The sequence below is a fragment of the Triturus cristatus genome, chromosome 1_2, assembly GCF_964204655.1.
Source record: "Triturus cristatus chromosome 1_2, aTriCri1.1, whole genome shotgun sequence".
NCBI classification, from domain to species: Eukaryota; Metazoa; Chordata; class Amphibia; order Caudata; family Salamandridae; genus Triturus; species Triturus cristatus.
In genome coordinates, this window is record NC_140580.1 from 916,239,702 (window position 1) to 916,265,737 (window position 26,036).

Here is a 26,036-nt window from a genome sequence, read left to right on the forward strand (position 1 = left end):
TTGTCCCTCATTTCACAAGTTTTCTCAACTGTCCTCCCAATAATCCAACAAACCACTCCTTCACACACTTGCGCCAGTTTAAATAGACAAGTGAGTAATAGGTAGCGCTCTTTTGCAAGAGCTTCTTCAATACAGCCTGTACGTCAGCACCTGCAATAGACGACGTGTGCTGTAATATTACTGAACATGGCAGCTTTTGAATTTCTGACATCTGCGTGGGTTAGGCTTTGGGAGGGGGCAGATTGGTGGGTGGGAGACTGAAGGGGAGGCTGGCTGGGGTGGAGACTTTAAGAGAAGATAACCAGCCAAGAGGTAACATTGTAATGAAGGACAGCAGGCTGTCCAACTGTGGGGGTTTGGGAGCACTGCGGAGGCTGCTAGCCAGCAGAAGGGCAGCCATGCTTCACTACCGCAGAACCTGATGGCACAGACCAACGCAGTGTATAGCTTTACGTTACATGAAAGGACTACATGCTTCTAAGACTCCACATCGCAGTTTTTTGTTTTTTTACCAGAGTACGATAGTTTGAAGTGATAACATCCACCATATAAAGCCATACCAGTCAGAACACGAGGCACTTCAGGCTCACATCCGCTTTTAGGAGAAGAGGGGTGAAAGAGTAATACATGCAGGCCCCACAGTGGAGTACACTACCTGGTGGCTGGGTCCAACGCGGATTTCACCCTGTGTGCTGTTCAGCCGCCTAAAATGAAAAGAGTTGACGTTAGTCAGCTATGAAAAAGAGGATGCCTAGACGGAGAGAATATTTTGCCTCTGTAACAATGCACCAACAAGTAGCGGACGAGGCTTAGGAAAGGAGAGCAAATGAGGGAGGTTGAGATTGCCTGTAGGAAGCAACCCAATATATACTTGGACGGCATACAAAGATTCCTTCAACACCATCTTTATACCTTGTGTCTTCCCAACACTTATGGTACCAAGTTTATTACAGAGTTTGATATACTCATCTTTCAGCGAGGAATTCTTTGGGCCTATGCGCCAGATTTGCTTTCGACACTGCAACACTGATAAGACTCTTACAGACATTTTCTAATGCTTACCTGAACACAAGGGCACATGTAGTACGTTGGGAAACAAACAGGTCAGTTCTCAACATCATAACGAAATGCGCACAACAGCAGCAAATAATTACATGAGGTTGACAGCCTCTCAGTTAGCCAACATTTCCAACTTCTTATGCAATGAAATACCACCAACTGGCTAACGTTTTCGTGGCACCAACGGAAGGACCTTGAAAGTCAACTGCATTAAAGTGTCTGAACCAGTAAGCCAATGGCAGCTAGTGGCACAGTAAATTAAAATTTACACGATGCTACCAATTATCCGAAGACAGCACCATTAGCAACAGTATTCTAGTACCTTTGGAATATACAAAATATGTACTTTCGTCATCAGATGAGCCCTAAAATTAAAGTAACCAATTGGAAAGAGGTTTCTAACATATCAATTACAGCTCAACACCGCCTCGGAAGGGATTTTTGCTGTTACAAGTCGAATGAGCAGAGTTTCTACAGTTCAGCAGGAACCCATCAGATGATTCCGCGATGCCAGTAACATAACTGACACTCAAAGCCCTTCACTTTAATTAGAGGGAAAAACCTACTTTATGACCTCGCACAACGATTAGCAAGGAATGCACAAACAGTGCATAAAGTCAAATATTTGGTAGCGGGGCGCCTTGGCATTGCTTACTTTCACTTAGACGTGTCCGCTAGAGGTTAAATCAATGTTTTGTGCATTGTGGACAAGCTACAATGCCACCACTTTCTACACAAAGCGTGGGTGACTCATCCTCTCCATACACCTCGGCTGGGGTAGTGAAATAAAGGAGACAAGCTCCTTCAGTAGGAAGCTAAAGACATCTGGCCATTAGGTTTGTCTCGACTCGTGCAGCTGTATGCAATACCTGTTCTTTAAAATATACAAAGAGTGAGCTTTGGCTTCGTCCAAAGGAATATTTGTTTCACCTCATGCGAGTGACTATTTGGAGTATCATTCCACCTCCATTAAGGAGCATGCACTGCAACTCATTAGGCACGGTTTTCGATCTTAAAAGTGTACTGAATCATCACACATTTAATTATTTCTCTCATAGATGCACTGTATGCAGCAAGCAATCGAGTTTGTTTTTAAGTGCTGAAGGTAATTCTTTTATTTGTTGTAGCCAGGGCTCAACAAGCAAGCCAGAACTATAGCCTTGGTCAATGCTTGCTTTGAATAGCAATTTATACTCGGGTGATTGGTCATTGCTGAAATCTGCCCTTTGACTATACAAGCATTTGCAATGCAATAGGTCTTGCATTTGGGTGAGTTTTAAGCTATTGGCATTACAATGCCTTTTATTTAGGTGTTTTGAAAACCAACACATACATAAAAGGCATTGTCATGTATAAAGGCAATAGCACAAACTATCACTTTAATGGTGGCCGTGCCCCTCATTTTTTTTTTCCCCCTTCGGAGTTTTATATAGCGCAAACTTGACCCAAATGTATCAGGTATCAGAGCGCTTTACATGAGCACCAGTTTGCTTACACAAGGACACATTCATTTTTGTTAGGCACAGGGAGATTAAGTGACTTGCCCAGAATAACAGGATGTTGAGCATCCTTGCAGAGGCTAGAACCTGGTTCCCCAGGATTGGAGTTCGACAGCAATAGCCGTTAGGCTACATCCTCTCCCCTTTGTTTAGACGGTGCTCGTCCTATTCAGCTTACTGCGAGCCACGTCTAAAGAAAGCGCTATTAAAGTGAAAGCACGGCCTGGGGTGCTTTGACAAACAAAAACAAAAAATTGCTTGTAAGTTCACAAACACTTTTTTTGTCAAAGCGTCCAATGCCATGTTTTCACTTTAATGGCAGCCACGCCCTTTTCTTTAGACGAGGCTCACAGTAAGCTGATTAACCCCTTCAGCGCTGCGCGGATTCCCCCGCGGTGCTGAAGGGTTCTAGCGCGGGCGGGGCCATGACGGAACGGTTCCGTCATGAGCACAGCTCAACCGATGCTCATGACGGAACCGTTCCGTCATGAGCATCGAAGGGGTTAAGGTGAGCAGTGTCTAAAGAGAGGCGCGGTCACCCTTAAAGTGAAAGCACGGTATGGGGTGCTTTCACCCACGGAAAAAAAAAAGGTTCCGTAGTGCGGAAGCTCTAGTTAAAGAGGGCCGCGTGGGCAAATAAAATAAAGAATCGCAGCCACTATAGTAAAAGCAGACCGGCGGCCATTACTAATAAAAATATAAAAGCGGGCGGCGTGCTGAGTTGTAGGGAAACACTTTGTGGGTGGAATAGGGGAAAATCATTAAAGAAAAAAGTGCTCACAGAGTAAAAAGTAAAGTACTCATGGGAGGTTACAAATGCAGCCAAGGCAGTAGGTACTAAGCCTATTCATGAATCAAAAACAACGATTTAGAAAGGACAGTAACAGGAGTCAATTGAAAAGATGGGTAGAAAATGGGTGTGCTTCAAGTCCATATCTGAAAACAGCATCCCTCGCAGAGCATCACATGCCCTGCCCAGGCTCGACCAAAAAAATGAAAGATTAAGTTTGGAATGCAATAGGAGTGTATACTCACCCTTCTACCTTTTAACACCTGAGTAAAAGTACACTGTCACCAAATAGGCTTAACTCCTCCAGGACTAGGCACTTTATTATGCAGACAACTTGGCCTTTAACTTTTCCCCATATAGGCTTAAGCAAGCTTTTAAATTCTTAAATACTTATTGATACCATGGGAACGCATCTGGTGGTAAGTAAGAGTAATGCAAGTCATGGTACTTGGAAGGAGGCTTTATACAAGGTGGTTGAGGTGTAGCGTAATCTGGTAAGAAATAAATGCATCTTGGAAGTCACAACATGAATCAAAGAAAGATATTGCCAATCAACTGATGAGCACACTAATAAGATTTTATTGAAAGAGTATTGGCCATAAAGATGGCTATGCTGATAAGGTGGTCTCAGCTATTAAATGATCCACCACTCTGGTTACTCCACATTTCTAATTCTATTAGTACCATAGGGGTCACTCTTAAGGGGAGCTCTAGCAATAAGAAACACTTCTCCAAAGGAAGTAATTCACCATGAAATTGGCCTTATCGCAAGATATTCATATTTACTATTGAAATATCTATTCTACTGCCCTTCAGTAATTAGGAGAGCTATCTGACACTTCGCTATGTTTGATTAGGGCAGGTGAAGGCACATGATGGTAGCAAGTGACCAATGTGGCTTGAGATGAATATGGCAATGATCAAAATAACTCAAATATAGAATCATGGAATGTACAAAAAAGCAGACCTGTGCTGAGCTACAAGCTAAATCAATATTATTACTGTACTGTGTATGCCATAAGATTAAAAGGAAAGCATATTTTGAGCCTTTAATAACTTGTGGTGGAGCTTATATGTGCATTCTAACAGGGCACCTGCCATTACTGGCTGCATAGGGTGTCTGTAGATTGTGAACCATGACAATGAAAAGCATATTCAGCTACGCTGTCCCAGAATTGCTGATCTACAACAACAAAAAACATACGTTTTCCCATATGCTGCAATTATTTATCCTTGAATAAAAGAGCATAAACACCAGGTTGAAGATGTTAAGAAATACTAGAACTATGGCATAAGACCACTAAATGTCTGGTATGGGAGTGCAGAGTCACGCAGGAAACCCACTGTGGATGGGTGTGTTAGTTAAGGAAATTGGGAAACTTGGAGGTTTTGAGGACTTGGACCGGTGAGAGACCTACTTCAAGGGGGAACCTTGATGCCTTTCCAATCCCTCCAGAGAGATTTCCAACTTAGCGAAACAACGCTATAAACAGTTGCAACTCACTCATTAAGGGAGAGCAGAAAATATTCCCATAGCGCCTTCAAAATACTCACCACTAGAGGGGAGACATCGGATGGGGAAAATAACAGAAAAAGCTGTCTCCATGGTTTACAAAACCATTATTAATAACCCTGACACACTTCTGAAACTTAGAAACCGATCGGTCACTTGGATGGTGTGGACCAGGACGCTGCACTAATGTTTAGATGGGAGGTGGCGATAAAATACATACAGGCTGAGGCTTATCCAGTTTAAAATTTTACGCTGGATCTATTATGACAGAACTCAGCTTCACATAATGGGTATGGCGACCTCCCCAGACTGTCTGAGATACAGTGAGCCACTAAGATTTTTCCATATGCTGTGGACAGGTCCCATCATACACACATACTGGCATAAAAAAATTCCTAGAACTGAGCAAAGTGGTAGGGACGACTATACCCGACGATAAGTTTGTGCTCCTAGGCATACCCAATGACATAGATCTCCAGTGGATGGAACTAGTATTTTGCAACCTGAGATTAGTGATTGCAACGCGGGATCTGGCCAAACATGGGGTGAGGGGGGGCCTTACACACCTACAATGCCCGAATGGAAAACAGGCATGGACCTATACATGGCCGTGTAAAGTGTTACCTACAAGAGATGGGGCCGTCCACGTAAGTTCCATAAAGTATGAGGTAGCTGGATTGATTACAATGGTCTGGATATGCAATATAATGTAGATGATACGACTGTCTCAGGATCATTAATCCAAGCGGACTCCTTGTATACGTCGATTTACTGTACCGCTTTTACTGTTTCCTCAATTCACTGCATCAATGGATGGCAAATTATTAATTGCGATAATGAACTCCCGCTTTGTGTTTTTAATTTATATTGGACACCGGTTTGTGCCCGGTTATACTTCATCTAGATCAAATAAAAATATTAAAATATACACACACACACACACACACACACACACACACACACACATATACACTAGAACTAAAATAGAGGTTGTGTGAGTATATGTGGATGTACTTTGTGCTATTAGTAGATCTCAAACAATGTAGAAATTCAAATCAAGCACTTTAAGCATTAAATATAATTTATAAAATGAATGATTTCAATGCAACAGACTTCTGATTACATTTATGAAAACCTTGAAGGAAAAAATAAACAAAAGTGTAAATTTGAGCTATGGAATTAATTTAAACTGCACATATATTTGCTGTCACTTTCCTGAAATATTAGTATGATGCATTTTAATAATGATAAAGAATTCCTGAATACTGGATAATTTGAATAGGATTCATTCTAACTCTTAACGAAAAGATGTTTACCGAATTAGCTTTATGGTGCTGATACTTTATCTGGGGGTATAGTCGTAAGCATATTAAGGTTTTATAGGAAATTAATAATAAAATCATTTTATACTGTACGAAATAAGGATTCATTCAAGGCTATGAAATTACTTGAGAGAATACAGGCATATATCCAAAGGGCAAACTGATCACATACTACAGGTTTTTATAGCTTCTATCCAGTCAGAATACAATTTAGCATGCAAAAGCTTACCCACGTGCCAATATGAATGCCATTCTTTCCAAACTTGGATCACAGAGAATTTTAGATATTGATTGAAAAGTATACTGTGCAAGACGCTCTGAGGATGTTCAGTCACTTCTACAGTGATATGGAAACATTCCAACTGCAGAATTTTACTACCCTTTCCTGGGAAGGTGTTCATTCAGCAGCATACAGAGAAGCCCAATAAATAGCATCTTGCAATACAACCAGATTGTGAGCTCAAATAAAAAAAGATACAAAGCATTCATCACCTGCACGAGCGAGAACATTTTAACAGCAACATGCCATTAATAAATAAGACCTTCTGCACCACTGAGATCCCAAGGAATCTAGGATTACACTGCCATAACACAGCAGAAGAGTCAGTTGCTTCTCACCCCAAGCATTCTGAACCAAATTGCATCGTGCCAAGGATTTTTACAAAACCAAAAGCACCTTAAAAATAATTCACAAGAACAAAAAGCAGAACTTCAAATCAAAACCACTTGCTCCCCCTTAAGAAAGAAAAGATTCGAATTGATAATTAGAATAACTACATGACAAGCTTATTTTGGAGCGCCCTATTGAAATGCAGTGAACGCCAAGAGCAAGTGGGACATTAGAATTATGGCAGATGTTGGTTCTTCACACGCACCTTTTTACATAGAATTTAATTTACTTTAATATTTGATCAAACAAGAATAAAATTATTCAACTGGTTCCAAAACCAAAAAACAATAGATTAAGGCAGAGCAATACAATTAAATAAAGGCATTTAACTATCAGTGGAATAACCTACTAGCTATAACTTTATAAAGCAAACAGGAACTAAAAATAAAAGAAAAGAGATTGGAAGAGCAAAGAGCACTGGCAAAGTCAACAGGTCTTGCCTGTGCAAAAGCTATTGGCTTTGCCAAAGTCTTTTAGCCATGTTGTACAGCAGCATGGGTGTGCAGCATGGCTAAAAGATAAATTTGAAAAAAGCACTATGACACAAACAGCACTGACTGCACCCTATTATGTTTTAGGTCGAGCCTGGGCAGCACAAGCACTGCTGAGAGGCATGCAGTATGGCTTTGAAGTCTCGCCCACTCTTCGCCCATATTTGTCTTGCCTTGTGTCATTGTCCTTCGTAAACGCTGGCTTGCGAGTAGTTATTAGGCTAGTTAGTCCCTCCTTCGTACCGCCTTGCCTGCATTTGTAACCTCCCATGGAGACTGGCCCTTCTGTTAGGACACGGTAGGTCTTATTTAGTCTGTAAGCACTCTTCTCGGTTTCTCCTACTGCAGGCACGACGTGCTTTCCTCCCCATGCGCATTTCCACTTTCAAGCAGCCCCGGACAATGGCGGCTGCTTCTTTGAAGTGAAATAGGTCTTGCATTTACAAGAATTTAAGCTATTGCCATTGTAAATGACAATAGCATAACCTCTCGTAAATGCGAGACCAATTTGTTTTTCTTATGTCGGGTGGGCAACCCGGACAACAGGAGTAGGCATGGGGTGGGCAGCACAGACAATAGAAGTGATGATGGGAATGTTAATAAAAAGTGCTACGACGCCATAGCGGTTTTTTTTTCCTAATGGCAGATGGAGGGGGGTCAACAGATAACTGGAGCATGGGAGACGAGAAGGAAGATGCACATGGACAAGGGTGAGTGTTGGAGGGTAAAAAAAGCAACACAGATGGGGGTAAGGGGAGGGAGGAAAAGCAAGATGGAGAATGGGTGGAAGTGGGAAAGGAAGAAGCAATGCAGGGTGGGAGGGGGAAGAAGCAATGCAGGGTGGGAGGGGAAGAAGCAATGCGGGGTGGGAGGGGAAGAAGCAACGTGGGGTGGGAGGGGAAGAAGCAAAGTGGGGTGGGAGGGGAAGAAGCAACACGTGGTGTGGGAGGGGAAGAAGCAACACGTGGTGTGAGGGGAAGAAGTATGGTGGGAGGGGAAGAAGTATGATGGGAGGGGAAGAAGCAATATGAACAGGAAGTATAATGAAAAAACAATAATCAGAGTAAATCAATTAGTACTTGGTCCATGCTCCAAACCAAAGAATAGAAAGTGACATCAAGTGCTAGCCAATTAGGAGGCAGCACATACAAGTGATAATGAAGCAAACCAAGAGTAAGCAACAGATTGGCTCCAAGCCCCTTATAGTATACAAAAGATTGTGCTGTCAAGAGAAAACCTAAAAGAGGTTAAATTGGAAGACAGACAAGAAAAAAAGTGAAGGTCTCACCAACAAGAAGTAAAAAGCCTTAGGCAACACGCTAGGCAAGACACAAATAAGGAGTAGAATTTCAACTGGTATGTGTTGGCTGCACTAAATATACCCACAACAGTAGTGCATAACATGAATTCTACAATTAAGTTAAGAGTGGAGCTAGGCCAAGGCACAACTTACAGATCATGACCAATTCAGCAACTGTCATTCCTGGAACAATCTTGTGGAACGGAAGACAAAAGCAATGACCACTCCAAAATTGGGAAGAAATCTCATACCACAGACCTCCCTTATATTACTAAGAACTGCAGACAAATTCTAAATTCTCCTAATTGTCACAAGAGGCTTCTCATCCCGTCTACATTTGCAGGTCTCGCCAACTATACAGTGCTAGCTTTGTCTGTTGCGAGACATATTGTGGGCTTACCAAGAACATACAGAGGCCTTGAGCCCCCCTGCTTCATTTTCATTGGCTTGCTTTCCTGCCACTCAGGTGCCAGTTGCTTCTCCTCCACGCCCTCACGTGTTGCATCCATTCCATGTCTGCACGCATTGCCCCCACCCCACGATACTTCCACCTGAGCTGGGTATATTTTACATTAAAAAAATGCAAACATGAATAACTACTTCTCTTAATTCAAAAGGCACTAAGATAAATGCCCTGTTTATCGCTTTGCATGAGAATGCAGACTTACAGTTTTAAGCCAACTGCCAATTTTGTGCAGATTTCTTGTGCCATGTGATAGTTTCTAAATCTTTGTAAAATAAAAATTAAAAATAACAATTTTAGCAAATAACCTAAATAATGGCATTTAAGTTATAGATGGATTTGCTTCCACCAAAGAAAATTAGCAAAACCGTATTAGGTTTGATATGGTCTAGCAGACCCTAAGATTGGGATTTTGCGGATGATTCCAAAAAAACTGAGGTAATATAGGTATTGTTATTGTCTATCTTTTTGCGGATAGAGAAAGGCTGAAGATGCCCTACCTTGCAATAGTCATTTTTTGTGGATTTTAATATTACTAATCAGCAGTTGTAGCCAATCTAGCTCAAAAATAAGGATACTGCTCTATGATCAAGGTGTCAAAATGGCAAGGTATTAGATCTGACCTAATTTCAAGAGACATTTCCATCGACCAAAATGTTTTGAGTCAACTTGTAGATATTTCCACAAAGGGGTGAGTAAAACAACTAGGCAGAATTTGCTGGTTAGTGAAATGGCTAGCTTTATAACAAAAAAACAGTCCATCATCAACATAATAATGTGTTTTAGATTTTGAATAACTCACTTTAATACCACAGCCTTAATTTTCTATCATGGGTTGAAACCTGTTTCAAAGGCTAGATTATGGTACGGGTTTGATGCCCCTACAGTTTTCTGTCTTTTGAAAGTAACTAGAAATTCATAGTAGCTCCAAAATCTTTTAAGACCTGTAGAAACTATTGATCACAGATATTACATATGCATATATGAAACTTTTTGTTTCCTCGCTAATAAAACAACGCCAGAATCATGCGGTTATTAATCTTTAAGAAATAAAGAGTTACATTCTGGGGCATAAAACTTTCTCGTTTCTAAGATTCCTGCTCTTAATGTGACAAGCGGTCATGACATCATGATTGTAGGACTCTGAAGATGTTGCTTTACCCCCGACTCTGCCCCAAATTATGTAGTCCCAAAAATAGGCAGAAGAACGCTATGATGGTTTCCTCAGACAACAGCTCATCTTAGCTGTTTTTTCTATCAGAGCAGACAATGCTTTGGGTTTATGTGGTCACACCGAGCAGGGTCTTTCTCGTCTCATCAGGGAGGGATTTTAAAAAATGTGGAACCTAACCTACTTTTGACTTATTCTGTACATTGGTGAATTCTTTGAGGCAGGTGTTCTCCGAATGTAAGCTCTTGGAACTAAGCAAGATCACCAGCAAGCAAGGAGTGATGATTACTGCAATAAAGGAAACAATACTCGAGCTTTTTCGGGTTGGGTTGCTGAATCAATGGGAAATGCACTTAAGAGAGATACTGCAAACTGTTAATCAGGCTCATCTTAGTCTGCATTCAAACTGCTGCTCTGCTATTTCCAAAGCACCACTTAGAAGTATCTTGTGGTACAAAAAGGATACTCCTCTACTCAACAATGCGACAGTCTAGAAGGCCAACAAAACAGAACGCATAATGCCCCTTTCTTTTTAACACAGTATAGGCATAATAGCTAAAAGCCCGATGCTAAAGATGGCAGAGAAGAAACATACCAGAAAATGCACTTAACTTTACAAAACCGAAAGGTTATAAAAGCCTGACACTGAAGGTAACAAAACTTTAGATTTTTCACAGCCTGGTGGGCAGAAAATTTAGATTCTAATAATGACACGGAGGCTAAGATTATGCAAATCTCCTTTATTGCCCGCTCACAGCAGCAACAATTGAAGAATATAGCACTTCAAGAGCATTCAAACAAGGTACAAAGCCCATCAATGTGTAGCCATCTTTCTTCTTCCAGCACTGCAAACAAAATATCCCCAAGAGAGAACAAACTTCAACAGCGGATCCTCCTCAAACTGGATCCCCGACCAGAGGCAACTTCTCAATCTGAATGAGCACAAAGGATTGAGACAACATTCCTTTACTCCACCAGGGTGGGTATTGATGCGGAGGGACAATCTTAGCATCCGCGTCATTAATAAGATCCAGCTTTTCTGTCCACCAGGCTGTGAAAATTCTGTAAGGACACGAAGAATAACATTATGCAAGTTTAAAGAGCTGATAACACATTATCAATAGCATTTGTGACCGGTCTCATTGTTATAATCTGGAGTGTTAAGATGTGCTGATGTCAAATTTAGAATGCGGGGCCGTCATTTGGAATGTGTGAGTGACGGATTTATTTTGGGGAAGTGCTGTTGCCTGGCGTAACGTTGGTGCTGTCGATACTGGAGTTGTACACGAATAAACCTCCTAACTCTTTTACCATGGCTGATGAATACGAATTTAACACTGGCGACGAGCTGTTGTGACCTGATTGGGGACAGGTACCAGACTGCACCAACTCCCCTTCGAGACTATCGCCTCATCGTAGATAACAATCAAAATCTTCGTGTCAAGAAAAAGAGAAAGGACATTCAGACTTTATTGCGGACTAATCCCTAATCGTACTGAGAGCCTGTGAGTTATTTAAAGCTTAATGAATTCCTTGGAATTTAAAGGACTTTTAACTCACCGTTAACGGCTCAGTCTCAAGCACCGTCTCGCCTGCTGCTGTGTTTTGTTTCAATGCGCATGCCTCGTTGTCTTTACCGTGATCCTCCAGTGCTTTCTATCGTCATTGGAACGCATGTATCAACGCATTCACACAGAACTCACGTTACGTGCGGCCATATTTGTCCAAGTTAGAGATTGCACTGCTCGGCTACCGGAGATTGCAAAACATTAGGGTGAGACTTTTTCTTATTAATGTTTCCGCTTTTCACAGTGAAGGTTCACAAGTTAATCAGTGTAACTCGTTTCCTTCATTTTCTCAAACATTGGCCACAAGAAGGAATCTCGCACTGACTTTGTCACAAGTTAATCAGTGTAACTCGGTTTTTAACTTCTCAAATGTGGGCCACAAGGTGGAAATATTGCACTGACTTTATGCTTACGTCTTTGTTTTTTGTTTTTTTACATTTTAGCAAGTTGTGCTTTGTTTTCTTCCTTTAACATAGCTTACGTTACGGTGATTTCACCATTACATCTCAGCACTTGGATTATTGACTCTAGCCCCAACCTTGTCAGTTATGGCTGCCGCATCTAGCATGTCACAACCACCACCTTTTTTATCTGAAGAGGGTGATCCTGTTCTTCCCTGGAAAAGATGGAAGAATTTGTTTGACTCCTACATTATAGCGATAGGAGGAGAAAAGTTTTCTGCAATTAGGAAGCAAGCAATTCTGTTACATAATTTGGGGGTAGAAGGAAGAAATGTGTATGATAGCATGGATCCTATACCTATGGGTGGTGGAGATGGTGAACCTGCTGATGTGTTTGAGATGTCCATGACCATGTTAGAGAGATACTTTGGTCCTCGAATTAAAGTCGTGCTTGAGAGGCACAAGTTTTTTACTAGAACACAAGGTCCCATGGAACGAGTTAAAAGTTATGCAGCTTCTCTCAAGACCTTAGCTCGAACGTGCGAGTTTGGTGAACTTTTAGAGTCTCTGGTAAGAGATCAACTTGTGAGATGCACCAACAGCACTCGAGTCCAAGAGAAGCTTTTGTCAAAAAACCCGTCTCTGTCTGAAGCAAATGCTATCGTAGAAGGCATGGAGAATACTTCTACGTGGGTGAAGGAGATGAAAATGGACCGAGGAGAAAAGAAAGAAGGGAAGAATGATGTCCATGCTTTAGTTGATAAACCTGCTCAAGAAAGTTGTGATAATATTGCCAAAGTCTCCCCTGTTGAGAAACAAAAGTCCTTTGATAAAGATGTGCGGCCGCGTTGCCCGACGAAAATGGTATACTCTAAGGGAGACCATGAACGTCGTTCTTCTAATGACAATTGCAATAGTGACAGAGTTTCTGGAGAGGCATCCAAACCAAAGTGTTTTAGATGTGGTAGTTTTTCACATTCCTCCAACTATCCTCATTGCTTTGCCAAAGACTCTATTTGCAACAAGTGCGGTATAAAAGGACACTATGCCAGAGTTTGTAGATCTTCTGCCAAGTCTCGGAATCCGGAGAAAGGAACAGAAACTGTGCAAACAATCATCCTCAATGTTGGGGATAGTGACAATGAAGTTGACAATGGGAAGATTGTTATGCCTGAGTGTAATATCTCTGTTGATGGGTATGGTTTTGTAGTTTTGGCTGATTCTGGCTCACCTTTCACTATGGTAGGCAATAAGCAATGGGATGAGATTGTGGGGTTAGACAGTATGATGTTGTTGCCTCCGGATATAAATCCAGTCAGTTATGGTGGTGCAAAGATAAATGTTCTAGGATATGTAGTAGCCAATATCCATTTTAAGGACAGACAGACAGTAGGCAAAGTTTATATAGCTGAGAGAGGGGATAACCTCCTAGGATGGAGGCATCAACGCGATCTAGGCATTATGCTTAACGCTAGTGCACGTGACCCCAAGGACCAGGTCATGTTGGTGGATCGTGCAGAGATGGGACAAGTCTCTGATTACTTTGACAAGTTTCCAGAAGTCTTTACGGACACTTTAGGATGTCTTAAAGGTTTTGAACATAGGATTGTTCTGAAAGAGAGAGCTGTACCTTGTGTATACAAGGTCAGAAGAGTGCCTAATATGATGATGGCACCGCTAGAGCTAGAGCTTAAAAGACTTTTAGACCTAGGAATTATTGAAGAAATTGAAGGGTCAGAGTGGTTGGCACCCATTGTTTTAGCCCCTAAGGACGGTGGTGCCAGCGTCAGGATGTGTGTGGACTTGAGAGGACTCAATGAGTGGATATGGGTGGATCGGCAACCCCTGCCTAACATATCAGAGTCTCTTAGCTTACTCAAAGGGGCACAGGTCTTTAGTGTGCTGGATTTGTCTTCTGCATACCATCAAGTCCTTCTTCACAAAGACTCTAGACATTTGACATCTTTTGTTACACCTCTGGGAGCTTATCGCTTTCTTAGAATGCCCTTTGGGTTGGCGTCGGCAGCGGCATGTTTTCAGAGGGTGATGAAACTAGTTCTAAAGGGATTGTTGAATATCATGTTCTTCCAAGATGATATTTTAGTATATGGGAAAGATGAAGATGAACACAATTCTACCCTGACATGTGTCTTACAAAGGTTAAAGGACAGGGGACTCACTTTGAAGAAATAGAAATGTCGATTAGGAGTAAGATCAGTCACTTATTTAGGTCATGTGATCTCGGGAGAAGGGATTCAACCCAAGTTGGAACTTGCAGAGAGCATTTTAAAAGCTCCTTCTCCTAAAGATAAAGATCAGGTCAGGTCATTTTTAGGATTAGCTGAGTTTTATTCTAAATTTGTGAAGGGATTTGCCAGCGTGACTGAACCCATCAGGGCTTTGATAAAAAAAGGTACACATTTTGTGTGGTCGGATGAATGTGAGGAAGCTTTTGTTGTGATCAAAACTGAAGTTGGTAAGTTACCAACCTTGGGACATTTTGATGCCAACCGTAAGACTGTCTTAACTACTGACGCCAGTCTTAAAGGTTTGGGGGCAGTTCTCTCACAAATTGTAGATGGAGAAGAGAGGACGGTTGCTTTTGCCTCAAGGGCTCTTAGAGATGCTGAAGTGAATTACTCATGTGTGGAGAGAGAAGCGTTAAGTGTATTTTGGGCCATACAGCATTTCAAGTTTTATTTATGGGGTATTCCTTTTCTTGTCAAGACGGATCATCGACCGTTGGTTCAGATTTTTTCATGCCGTCACAGTGAACAGTTCACGCCCAGGCTTAAGCGCTGGAGTGAGGGTCTTCAGGAGTTTAATTTCCGTGTTCAGTACATACCTGGGAATTGCAACAGATCTGCTGATTGTCTCTCGCGGTTACCTGTTGGTGATGTACAGAATGAGATTGAGATAGAGAGTGTTTGTTGGATGTCTGAATCAACTCTGACTGGTGAAGAATGGTTAGAGGGTGTAAAGAGGGACAAAATCCTTTCTTCGCTCAAAACGTGGACGAGTCAAGGTTGGCCTGACTATAAGACCATAGATCAAGAAATTAAGTCGTATTGGCTTGTAAGAGAGGAGTTATCTTTTTATGGTGGAAATGTCATGAGAGGTGATAGGATCATACCCTCCTATTGAATTCAGGAATAGAATAATTAATATTGCCCATGAAGGACACTTGGGTAGGAGTCTTACCAAGGCAAGAGTGAGAGATAGATATTGGTGGCCCAGTATGGATCACATGACTGAGGATGTTGTTAAGGACTGTGTGTCATGTGCTGCCAATGATAAATCTCGAGTAACGAATGTTGCTCCTTTGTCTCCAGTAGAAGTTCCTGATGCTGTGTGGACGAAACTGGGGTTAGACATTGCTGGTCCCTTTGAACTTTTACTTTCCTGTGAACGTTTTGTCATTCTGTTGGTTGATTATACCTCAAAATGGGTAGTCACTAAGTGTGTTTCTTCGGTGGGTACTAAAATGGTAATTGATTTTCTTAAAGATATCTTTGCCATGGAGGGTGTGCCCAGATATTTGGTAACTGATAATGGCGTGCAGTTTGTCTCCCATGAGATGTGTGAGTTCCTTAAAGACCACAATATTGTCCATCAAAAAACAGCTTTGTATTCACCGCAAAGCAATGGATTAACCGAGAGAATGAATCGAGTTGTAAAAAGTTGTGCTCAGCGTGCTCTTGAATGTAAGGTTTCTTTCAACAGTGTTCTGAGGGACACCTGGTGGGCACATCGCACCACTCCAAATGCTGTCACCCATATATCACCTTTTGAGGCTCTGAAGGGAAGGAAGGCTATCTCCAAATTAAACCCAGCTTGGTTGCCTGTTTGTATGGATGGTAGTATTCCTGTTGAGATCAGGCGTGCCAGAATTTCTGACTATCAACAGAAGAACAAATCCAGGTTCGATTTCAAGATGTGTGTGAAGCGGAAGAAATGGCATCTAGGCGACAAGGTTGTGGTCAAAAATCCTAATCACACTTTCAAAGGTAGATCTACCTTTTTGGGTCCTTTCACCATAGTTGCAATAAGGAAGAATGTGGTGAGAGTTGACTCTGGTGCTATGTGGAGTATGTCCAGACTTGTGAAATGTACAGGGAAGTCATTAAGCACTTCATCATCTTTTGCTTCCAACTCACACTTTTCTAAGTTTGGTACCAATCGTAGAAATGCAAGAAGCAAGAATCTGCCTGTTAAGTTCAAGGACTATATCTTATCTTAATGCAGCACTTAAAGTAGTGCAGGAAAGAACAATTTACCTGTTTTAGAAATTTAGCTCTTTAAGGTTGTGATTTTTCTTGTGATTCAAATTATTTTTACAGTGCTTCACAATATTGTTGTAGTGAGGTTTTTGTATTATCTTTTCTGTGGAACTTTATTCTTATTTTCTTTTCGTTTTCTTCCTCATTGTTTTAGTACAGAATATATTTCTTTGTTATCTTTTGGAAGGAGGATGTGTTATAATCTGGAGTGTTAAGGTTTGGGGAAGTGCTGTTGCCTGGCGTAACGTTGGTGCTGTTGATACTGGAGTTGTACACGAATAAACTCCTAACTCTTTTACCATGGCTGATGAATACGAATTTAACACTCAGGTAGCAACTACTGAACATATTCTCATTGGATCAATCTGCAGCTCTAAGAATATCCGGCAGACCCCACAATGCCCCCCCCCCCCCCCAAGATAAAAGCTTTTGAAGCCGATACACCATTAAGGGAGTGAGTGCCAAATCAAGAAGTATCCACTCCTGCTTCATTCATAACCTCTTTCACCCATCTTGTTAAGGTGGGGGAGGAAACAGCCCTATGAGGCCACCTCTGTGAAAATCAACGGTCTCAAACCTTCAGTACTCCTTTCGCACTCTATCAAGCATTCCACCATGCAAAGCCTTTCATTCAACGCAAAGGGTAGAAACCAAATGTTGACTGAGTCTTTGTTCTTCTCTTAATATAAAAACAGACTCCCTCATTCTGCTAGGCCTTGCTAGTGAGATCTAGGACCCTTACCTTTTAAGTCGGACTAAATAACACCACAGAGTAAAACCAGCAGTTTGTAAGAGATGCACTTTAACCACAGGCTAGAGTTCTCATCACAATTTGTTAAAACTTGTAAGACATCTCAAACATCCCACAAGGAAGTGTATTTCGCTGTAGGATGGTTCAGCACCCACATATGCCGCTTGATTTTCATCAGTAAATTATGGCCAACAAACATGCCTTCTACCAAGCAATGACCCGCTGCTATAGCCGATCTGTAAACATTAACTGCCTTAAGACCAACCCGAGGCAAAGAATTCTGACAAATAGTTAATTACATCCATAGGATCAGCTGAAACGGGAACGTAACCCCGTCTACCACTCTACCAAACACTTTTTCCCCAAGGCAGTCAATAGGTTTTCCTTGTCCCAGAAGCCCAAGACTCGGATATGAGTTGGGAAGCGTCTGCCGAAAGCCCTGGGATTTGCCACTACATACTGAAATCTTCTAGCTCATCAGAACTAACAGCCCCTGCTCCATGAGAGTGTGCAACTCTTCTACTGGGCCTTGGATTACCGTTATGAATGCCGATATTAGGATAGGGAAGTCTACTCCCATTTCCAGCATGATGGAAACAAGGCCTGTGACCTCAAAACAGGTGCTACCAACACTGAGAGTTTCCCTGCACCTGCGTACATGCAAGAGGAGTCTAGGCAGCATGGCAAACGGAGGGAACGCATAGGGCGCCAAACACTCTAATCCTGGAGGAAGGCATCTATCCCTCAAGCCTGGGGATCCAATCTCAAACTAAAGAACCTCTCCAGTTACGTGTTCAGCCTGTACGCAAGAACCCATTACTGTCCAAACTCCAGTTGCCTGAATCTTTGAAATTCTGAGAAAACCAGTCCACCACACCATTGCTTAACACAGGAACATGTTCCGCCACAACAGAAATTCCCTTGCTCAAGCAGTACCCCCAAAACTCTTTGGCTAAATCCAGAAAAACCTTTGAATGAGGACCTCCCATCTTGTTGACGCACCTCAAACCTGACACATGGTCCATACGTAGCATCACACAGCACTTCATTATATCTTGGGTAAAGCAACAAATTGCAAAAGAACTTGCAAAGACTTCCAAGCAGTTGATGTGACATTTTCTTTCTTGGTCTGTCCACTGACACCGCCCCCACCCCATCCTTTCTAGTTCCCACATCTCGCTCCCATCCTTCTAAACTCTCATCTGATTCTATTACCACCTCTGGCTCCTCCCCAAAAATGGCACTGGCATTCCATGCATCTGTATTCCTGAGCCACCACAGCAGCTTTTGTTTGAGTCCTGATATAAGGAAAACATCTGGGAAAACTACTGATTGGATCATAACGTTTTAGCTTTGAGTCTTTGGAGGGTCTGGTAGTACAAGGGGTGTGGAAATATTGCCTGGATTGTAGAGGAAAGAGGACAACAGGCTCAGAATCCCTGCCAAAACCCTTAGCAGAAATTACCTTTTTGTTAGCACCATTCTTAGATATCTGCGTAGCTTCCTTCATTTTTTTCCAAGCAACTTCAATTACGCATGAACTGTGCTCAGCACAAAACCTAAAAACTGTGTATGATAGGAAACCACCTCCCTGGACTGACCCATTATCAAAATTGTCCTTCCAGGTAAACTGAAGAAATTTCTGATGGGGTGGCCAAATTGGAATAATCAAATATGCATCTCTGAGAGCTAGTCTCGTTGACCAATCCCCTTTCCTCAGGACGTCCCTTAATAGGCAAATCCCTTCCATTTTGAAGGGGTAATAGACCGCCCACTCGTTTAGATCTTTTACATTTATGACCGGTCTCATACCCTTGTCTTTATCAACCAGTTGGGATTTGATGTTTCCCAAATAGCCCCTTTGGCCAATAAGTCTTCTGCCGCTTGTGACACCAGTCTTGAGTCTTCCCCTGAGAACACCATTTCCAGAGGTATCTTCACTTGAACTGGGGGGCCTCCAAACTCAAGCTTGTACCCCTTCCCTCCCACCTTCATAGGGGTACATGAAGGGTCTTTCGCACTCTTTGAAACATTTCTAAGGGTAGATAAAAAGAGGTTGACAGAGTCTTTGTTCTTCTCTTAATATAAAAACAGACTCACTCAGGCTGATAGGCCTTGCTAATGATATATATGGCCCTTTAGTCCAAAGATAGTCTAAATGGCACCTGCAGAAAAGCTTCTCTGCCTTCATTCTCCTCTGGAGGCTCTCCCACAGAACCTTTGTCTCTAGGGGTAGAAGCCTTGGTAGGTACCAAAGCCTGTCTGGGTGAATAGGTCACCACTTCCTAAGAAGGGTCAGGATAAAGCCAGGAATGAGGCAGCTGAAAAGCAGTTGTGTTCCAAACAAGAAACGGACTACAAGTGACAGAATGTAACATACAAAATTACTAATCTTATTAACTGGCCGCCCCATTGCTCTAAATGAGGTATTCCCAATTTATTAACATGGCGACCAATGCACACGTACTATGCAGCCGCCAAGGTAATTTCCTCTAGCTCGTCAGATTTGTCTAAGTTGCCTCCTTTACTTTTTTTTTTATTTAAGCAATAAGCCCAATTGTCAGTGCAGCCACGATGGCGTGCTGCACCAAGGAAGTTGGAAAAGCGTGGGGGCCTGCGGAGAGCGAACATACAGCAACACGCTGCTCCAAGCCCTCCGCTGAGGACAGAACGCTTGGCCGGCCTGTAGAAAGCGTGCAGCAGCCGGGTCAGCGACTCCACCACCAGGCAACAGAATGTTGAGTCGGAAGGAAGCACATGGCAGGTCCACCCTGAAGCATTCGCTACCTAAGCAACCGCCAGACCCGCTTAAAAAAAAAACCTGGTAAACAGAGGGACTTGTTAGCAGCCTTTAAAGGTACGCTGGCAGCGGGGGCATACAGGGTAATTTGTAAATAAAAGCTAACTATGAAAATAATACTACTTAGAAAACGTGTCAATTAAAAAACACACACAATAGAAAATACAGTGCAAAGAACAGAAAAAAGAGCAGGAAGTAGTGTCTCCTTCGCAGGAGTGGTGGGGGACTGCTAAAAAGGTATACCAACGGAACATAAGAAATTAAAGAGTAGAGTACTTATCTTGTGAGCAGCAGCAACAAAGAAGGATGATGGCTGCGACTTTATGGGCTTTCTAACTTGTTAGAATGTTCTTGAAGTTCTATATTCTTCAATTGTTGCTGCTGTGAGCGGGCAATAAACGAGATTTGCATAATGTTAGCCTCTGTGTGCTGACACGTCACATGATTTTTTTACGTTAAAGGTGGAAATGACAGAACAGAGGCCGGGCACGCCTTCTCCAGAGCAGAACATACTTCGGTATTCTGGTGAAAATTGCTGCCTTATCACAACAGATCAGATCGTAAATCTTATTCAAAGAAGCCTGCTTAATTAAACATCCTCCTCCGCCATTAAAAAAAGAAGCCCATTAAAAACATTGGAAAACCCAACAGGTCGGATTTTTGAGATGTCTACATTTTGGGGTACGGTTTTGCTCCAACAGTGGTGTCAGTGTAAAGCATGGAGCTTTCAAATAGTCATTTGGAGTCTATGTTGATAGCATTAATAGAAAGTTTATACGTACACCGCAAAACCACTACTCTTTTCACAATTTACATCTTTCTTAAAAGGATGTAACTAGGATTCTCAGTGAAAAAAGTCCAACCCCTAGGGTTTGTCCGAGGGAGTAACCAACATCAAATTGCTTGCCTATTACTACCATAATCTGAGATTCTATGTAACACAATACCTATTAATAGGTTCTAACACAGTGTAATAATAATCCATCAATAAATCAATAAGTCAGACCTACTGCCTTTGTCATAACATTCCACAATAAGCAGAGCAGTCTTGATCAATGGCTTGTCACCATAACCAACTCTTGCCTACTGGATTAAGAAATAGCCTTTTGTGCAAAGCAAAAAGTGCAACTCAAGCACTCTTTCAGTAGAACACACCTTCTGCCCAATAAAAAGGTTATAGAAAAAAGATCGGTACGTGGGTGGAGGCTAAGCCCTCTCTCAAAACTGATTCTTATAACTATTTTACATGTGATTTTAAGCAGATTTCTAAAGGTTTATTCCAAATGGTACACCTACAACCAGGAGCGTGCGTTGCCAATATGTAGTATGAAGAGGCGTAAAGAGGTTTATTCCAAATGGTACACCCACAACCAAGACCACGTGATGCCTGCGAGGAAACCCCAGCAACTGAATAACGTTGCTAGAACAGCTCGCATGAATCGTTCAACTCCTGATTACAGAATGACATTCAAAGTATCACAGAGCATCCTCGCGCTACATAGACGCACAAGGATACACAATACTACATGATCACATACGGTAAAGGACAGCAGTCGAATCAAGACAGACCTAAAAGAAAAGAGCTTTGGTGGATAGATCTGGAGGGTTAAATAGGCCAGGGGGACATATTCGAAAGGCCACGAAATGCAACAGTCTCACTAATGGCATTTATAGTTAAACAAGAGTTAATATGGTCACAGAGGACTGAATGTACTTCTGAACAATCAGCTCCATAGGGGTATAAACTACTGACTTTAGTGCACATGTGTGGTGGTTTTAGAGTAGGCTGTGCTCTATGGTGTACTTGGATCCGTAACCGTGCTACTCATTCACAAGGTTTTAAGTGTTGATAACACATGGTGAGTCACATCAAAGACCTGGTGGTGGTGATAACATCAAAGAGAGAATACAGTTTTAGTCGTGCCTAATAGCTTAATTAGCCTAACTGAAAACTGCGGCACATAACACATTAACTTGAGGTTCCATAGACCTCTTCAACAAATGACATTTAAACTAAGCATTGAGACCAACAGATATAGAGAAACACATAAACAGATCAGCTGCAGACAGTAATTCTTCTGTGACACTCGTTTAGAACGCATACGTTTATCTAAAGCTTAGTAAGTAAAACTAAGTTTAGATACAAGAATGAGGGCACTCCAGTCCAATTTGATTCAACTCGACAATGTTCTTGCAGTGACAGAATGAGGCTGAACGTGTCATTAACATGTATCAGGAGACAGTGTCTTGAAATCTTTGTTTCGGTAGCCCATGTTTGTGGCATGTGAAATCCTTGGTATCAAGAAAAATGAGAATGGATAAATGCGGGTGCATGTGTACAATTAGTATGTAAACTATTTTTTGCAGCATATCTAATCCTACCACTACCCTCTCCAACAAACACACCAAGCTTTCAGACATTACTAGACTTGGCTCATGTCAAATCAAGTGTTGTAGAAATCATTTGGTTGCTGTCCAAGAACTTTATTTATACAACCTGGTATCATTAATATTAGAAAATACACTGAGCACACTTGAGAAGCATCTGGGGAATATATGATGAACAGTTGAATCGCATCGGCTACATTGTCACCAGGGTTTTTGTTCAAAACGGTGATAATCAGGCCATTTAGTCTTCCTACCATATTATCAAGTTATGTCCTTGAAGGAGAGTTTAGGTTATAAGCGACAACAAGCATTGGCATAGCCAATAGGTCTCGCTTTTGGGACCTTATAAGTGTTTAGCCATGCAACAGTTGCATAACTAAATACTTATAAGTTCCCAAAAGCGAGACCTATTGGCTATGCCAATGCTTGTTTCTGTTTATTACTGCTCTGTAGTAATGGCGGCGCACAGGTGCCACAATTACTACATAGAAGTAATAAACAGGAAAAAATAGCGAAGAGAACATCAAAGCGGCCGTGCGCCGCGAAAGTGTTAGCGATCAAACATCAAAGCGGCCGTGTGGGCCGCGAAAGTGAAGCGTGCGCGCGCACATGCACTGTAGCTCTAGGCTACAGTGGAAGCACTTTTTTGAGCCCTCACAAAAAGTCTCGCCAGACCAGCGCATGCGCTGGGTCAGGCGAGACCTAAAAAGGATCCTAATGGAGGAGTGGTTGAATTCCCCAAATATTAGTCGGTGGGTGGATAGATAGGAGTTTATCGGCAGCTGTGCTAATGCGGATGTTATGGTAAAGTAGTTCTCATATTTGCCAATATGGAGATGATTGTTGTAATGTAATAAGTCCAGTAGCCGAGGTGTAGAATAAAGATTAAGGTTTATTGGTAACAGTTCTTAGATGGTCTTGAAGTAGATCTGTATTCAGCCCCACAAGGAGCAGCCTCCTTGCTGCTCAGCCCTTACTCCAACTGACACTCCACATCCAGGCATCCTCACAGTCCATTACATCACCGTGCACACCAACATTCCACAGCACATGCACACTGGCTGAGCAGCAAGGGCAGAGAAGCAGGAAAGATGCATCATACCATAAGCCAGATACAACAATCATGTTGTCGGCTTTAAATCTCACCATAATAGAACATGAATCCAACATCTTAATTGAAGTTTTTTTCTGGTCCAGTACTTACAAGAAAGGAAGGGTGTGACAGAGTGATAGTGTGGGTGAGTGTAACCCCTGACAGAAAGTTACTTATGTCTCTTTTGCGTGAGAAAATACCTACTAGTGTTTCAATTTTGTTGTTGTAAATGGTAAATCTATGTTGGTTTATTCTACTGCAGCTTTTTAAAAGTCTCACTAGCAGGATAGATACTTCTTGCACTGAATAAGGTACATCACTATAGTTGATTTAGATCTGCATGGCATTTAAATATGTAGTGATTAATTCTGTAGGATCATGGAAGAATCTGTGCCAATAGGTACAGAGGTTTTACATCTGCTCAGATTTCACAGGAGTTGTAAATTGCACACGTACCAATGGAAGATTGCTTCAGAGTGTGCCAGATTTTGATGCCAGGGCAATTTGATTTAGAGCGATTGAGGTATGAACACAGGTCACAATAGAGCGATTGCCGTATCAGAGAACTTGTGTAAAGTGTAGGATTTTTTTTGTCCAAAGGCCAAGTCCAAATGATTGCTTTTAGATTCTATGGTCACCCTTAGTAGAACTTCAACGTCCCACAATATCCTGCAATTCAGACTTCTCATTTTGTGTTGGAAAGGTTTGAGAAAACATTCATTTCCTACAAGCTGGCCATAATGTGTAAAAGTTAAACTATTGTGTTGCCTTGTAGGTAGAAAGTAAGGCAAAATGGAACTATTCTTTCCACCAAGGCTTTTGAAGCAGACAATGCGCATCAATGTTTTTAACTAACAGATATGGTAAAGTCGGAAACACCATTGCTAACTACCCACTATTTTTTTAGTCAAGTTCCACTCGACAAGCGGCCTTAAAGTATAGGGTGTTAGGAAGAAGGAGATCTTTCCAGCAAATAGTCCATGTGAGACTCAACTAGTAGTCGAATAGCACGGGGTGCAGGTGCTAAAGAACAAGGCAGAGGGTGCAATGGCAGAGCAAATGTGGGTCGCACGATTGGGATTGATTCTGCTCTATGTTCGTTCCTTTTCAATGACGGGCGCTGGTGAAGCTGTGCGTGAATTTCAACACTCTAAAAACAGTGGGTGTGGCATGTCAAGTGCAATTTTGGTGCTGTGTAGGGCTTTCTGTGAATCATGGTACTGAACAGTGTGACATAATTAAATGTGTGACATAATTAAATGTTGAAACACTGGCAGGTGTGGGTGGGTCTGAACGCTGGGAACTCAATCAATTCAGAATGGAGGGGCATTGGCAGAGAGCTGTGCGACTCACAAAACAGGAACAGCTAAGGGATGTTACAGGTCATGACAGAACCACCGCAGCAACGCGCTGTGGTCTGAGTCGTGCAATCCAGAAAATCTAATCTTTGGATCTTCCATGAACTAAAACCGAGGCTGCACATGACAAGATGCCGTGGGCAGACAGCGTGCCAGTGAAAAGGACTAGGAAGCGTCACACAATGTAGTATCCATGGCAACATCAACTTCATATTTCAGTCCACCTCAGCTGCAGCGCATTAAATGGCAAAATCGTCCCTGTGAAACGGGCCATGTTGTTATGGAAACGCGGCTTTCTGTGAAGTAAATGGGTGTCTACTCAAAAGGGTAGGAGGACGCAAGTAAACAAGATGCATTTCCAAAGGGAGAGGGGCTGGAAAACAGGCCCGTTGCTTTCCAAACCTCGTCCCTGGATGAAAGCTTGTCTACAGGCTGAGCTTAAGAGAAGCACAGGCCTTTGGACTCGTCCATCATGCAATGAGCAGATCAGGCGCTCTTAACACCATCCAAATAGACACAACGTAACATTTGATGACATATTGGGCCCACCAGGCCCACCTACACTTTCCCACCGCCCAAACGAAATCACACAGTGCCCAAGATTTAACTTATACCCCTTGTGTCTGCTTAGAAGCTTTAGAAACCTACGGAGAATGAGTGTTATTACAGTGTTTCCTATAGGCGTTAAATATCACGTACTGGTCACTTCAAATCACTTGGCATATAGCGAGTAATGAATGCCCAGGGAGCCATTTCTAACAGCGGAATAAAGAGGTAAGGATATGGTGTGGGTGGAGGATAGGTTTTACAGTCTGCAATGAAACATACTGCGCGCGCAAAATCATCTGAGCCGTCTTCGGCGTCAGAGCTTAAAGAAAGAAATTAGGCTAGGAAAGAAAAGAAAAGTTCAACAAAAAACAACACAAATCCGCAACAACAAAAAAATATCTTTTCAATGCAATAATTGTGTATTCCTGCCTAATCGCTACAGGAATCCGATTCCACAATCTAAATCCCAAAATAAAGAACACTCATAGCTGCCCCCTCCCCCGACACACACACCTCCCTCTTGTCCGAATCCTCATTAAACGCGACATTCAGGTAGCGGCGAAGAGCAGG

General features: G+C 42.1%; 1 protein-coding gene across 20 annotated transcripts in view; it reads right to left on the bottom strand.

The window, feature by feature from the left end:
* The window catches only part of RERE (arginine-glutamic acid dipeptide repeats), a 1,190,399-nt gene that overhangs the window by 353,897 nt on the left and 810,466 nt on the right, over nt 1–26,036 (bottom strand). For 13 of the 20 annotated variants that reach the window (XM_085609702.1, XM_085609719.1, XM_085609717.1 and 10 more), the window contains one exon: nt 653–704. In XM_085609702.1, coding sequence (XP_085465828.1) covers nt 653–704 — 52 coding nt within the window. The remainder of the gene's footprint in view (nt 1–652; nt 705–26,036) is intronic. The other 7 variants (XM_085609712.1, XM_085609701.1, XM_085609709.1 and 4 more) reach the window with 1 other exon arrangement.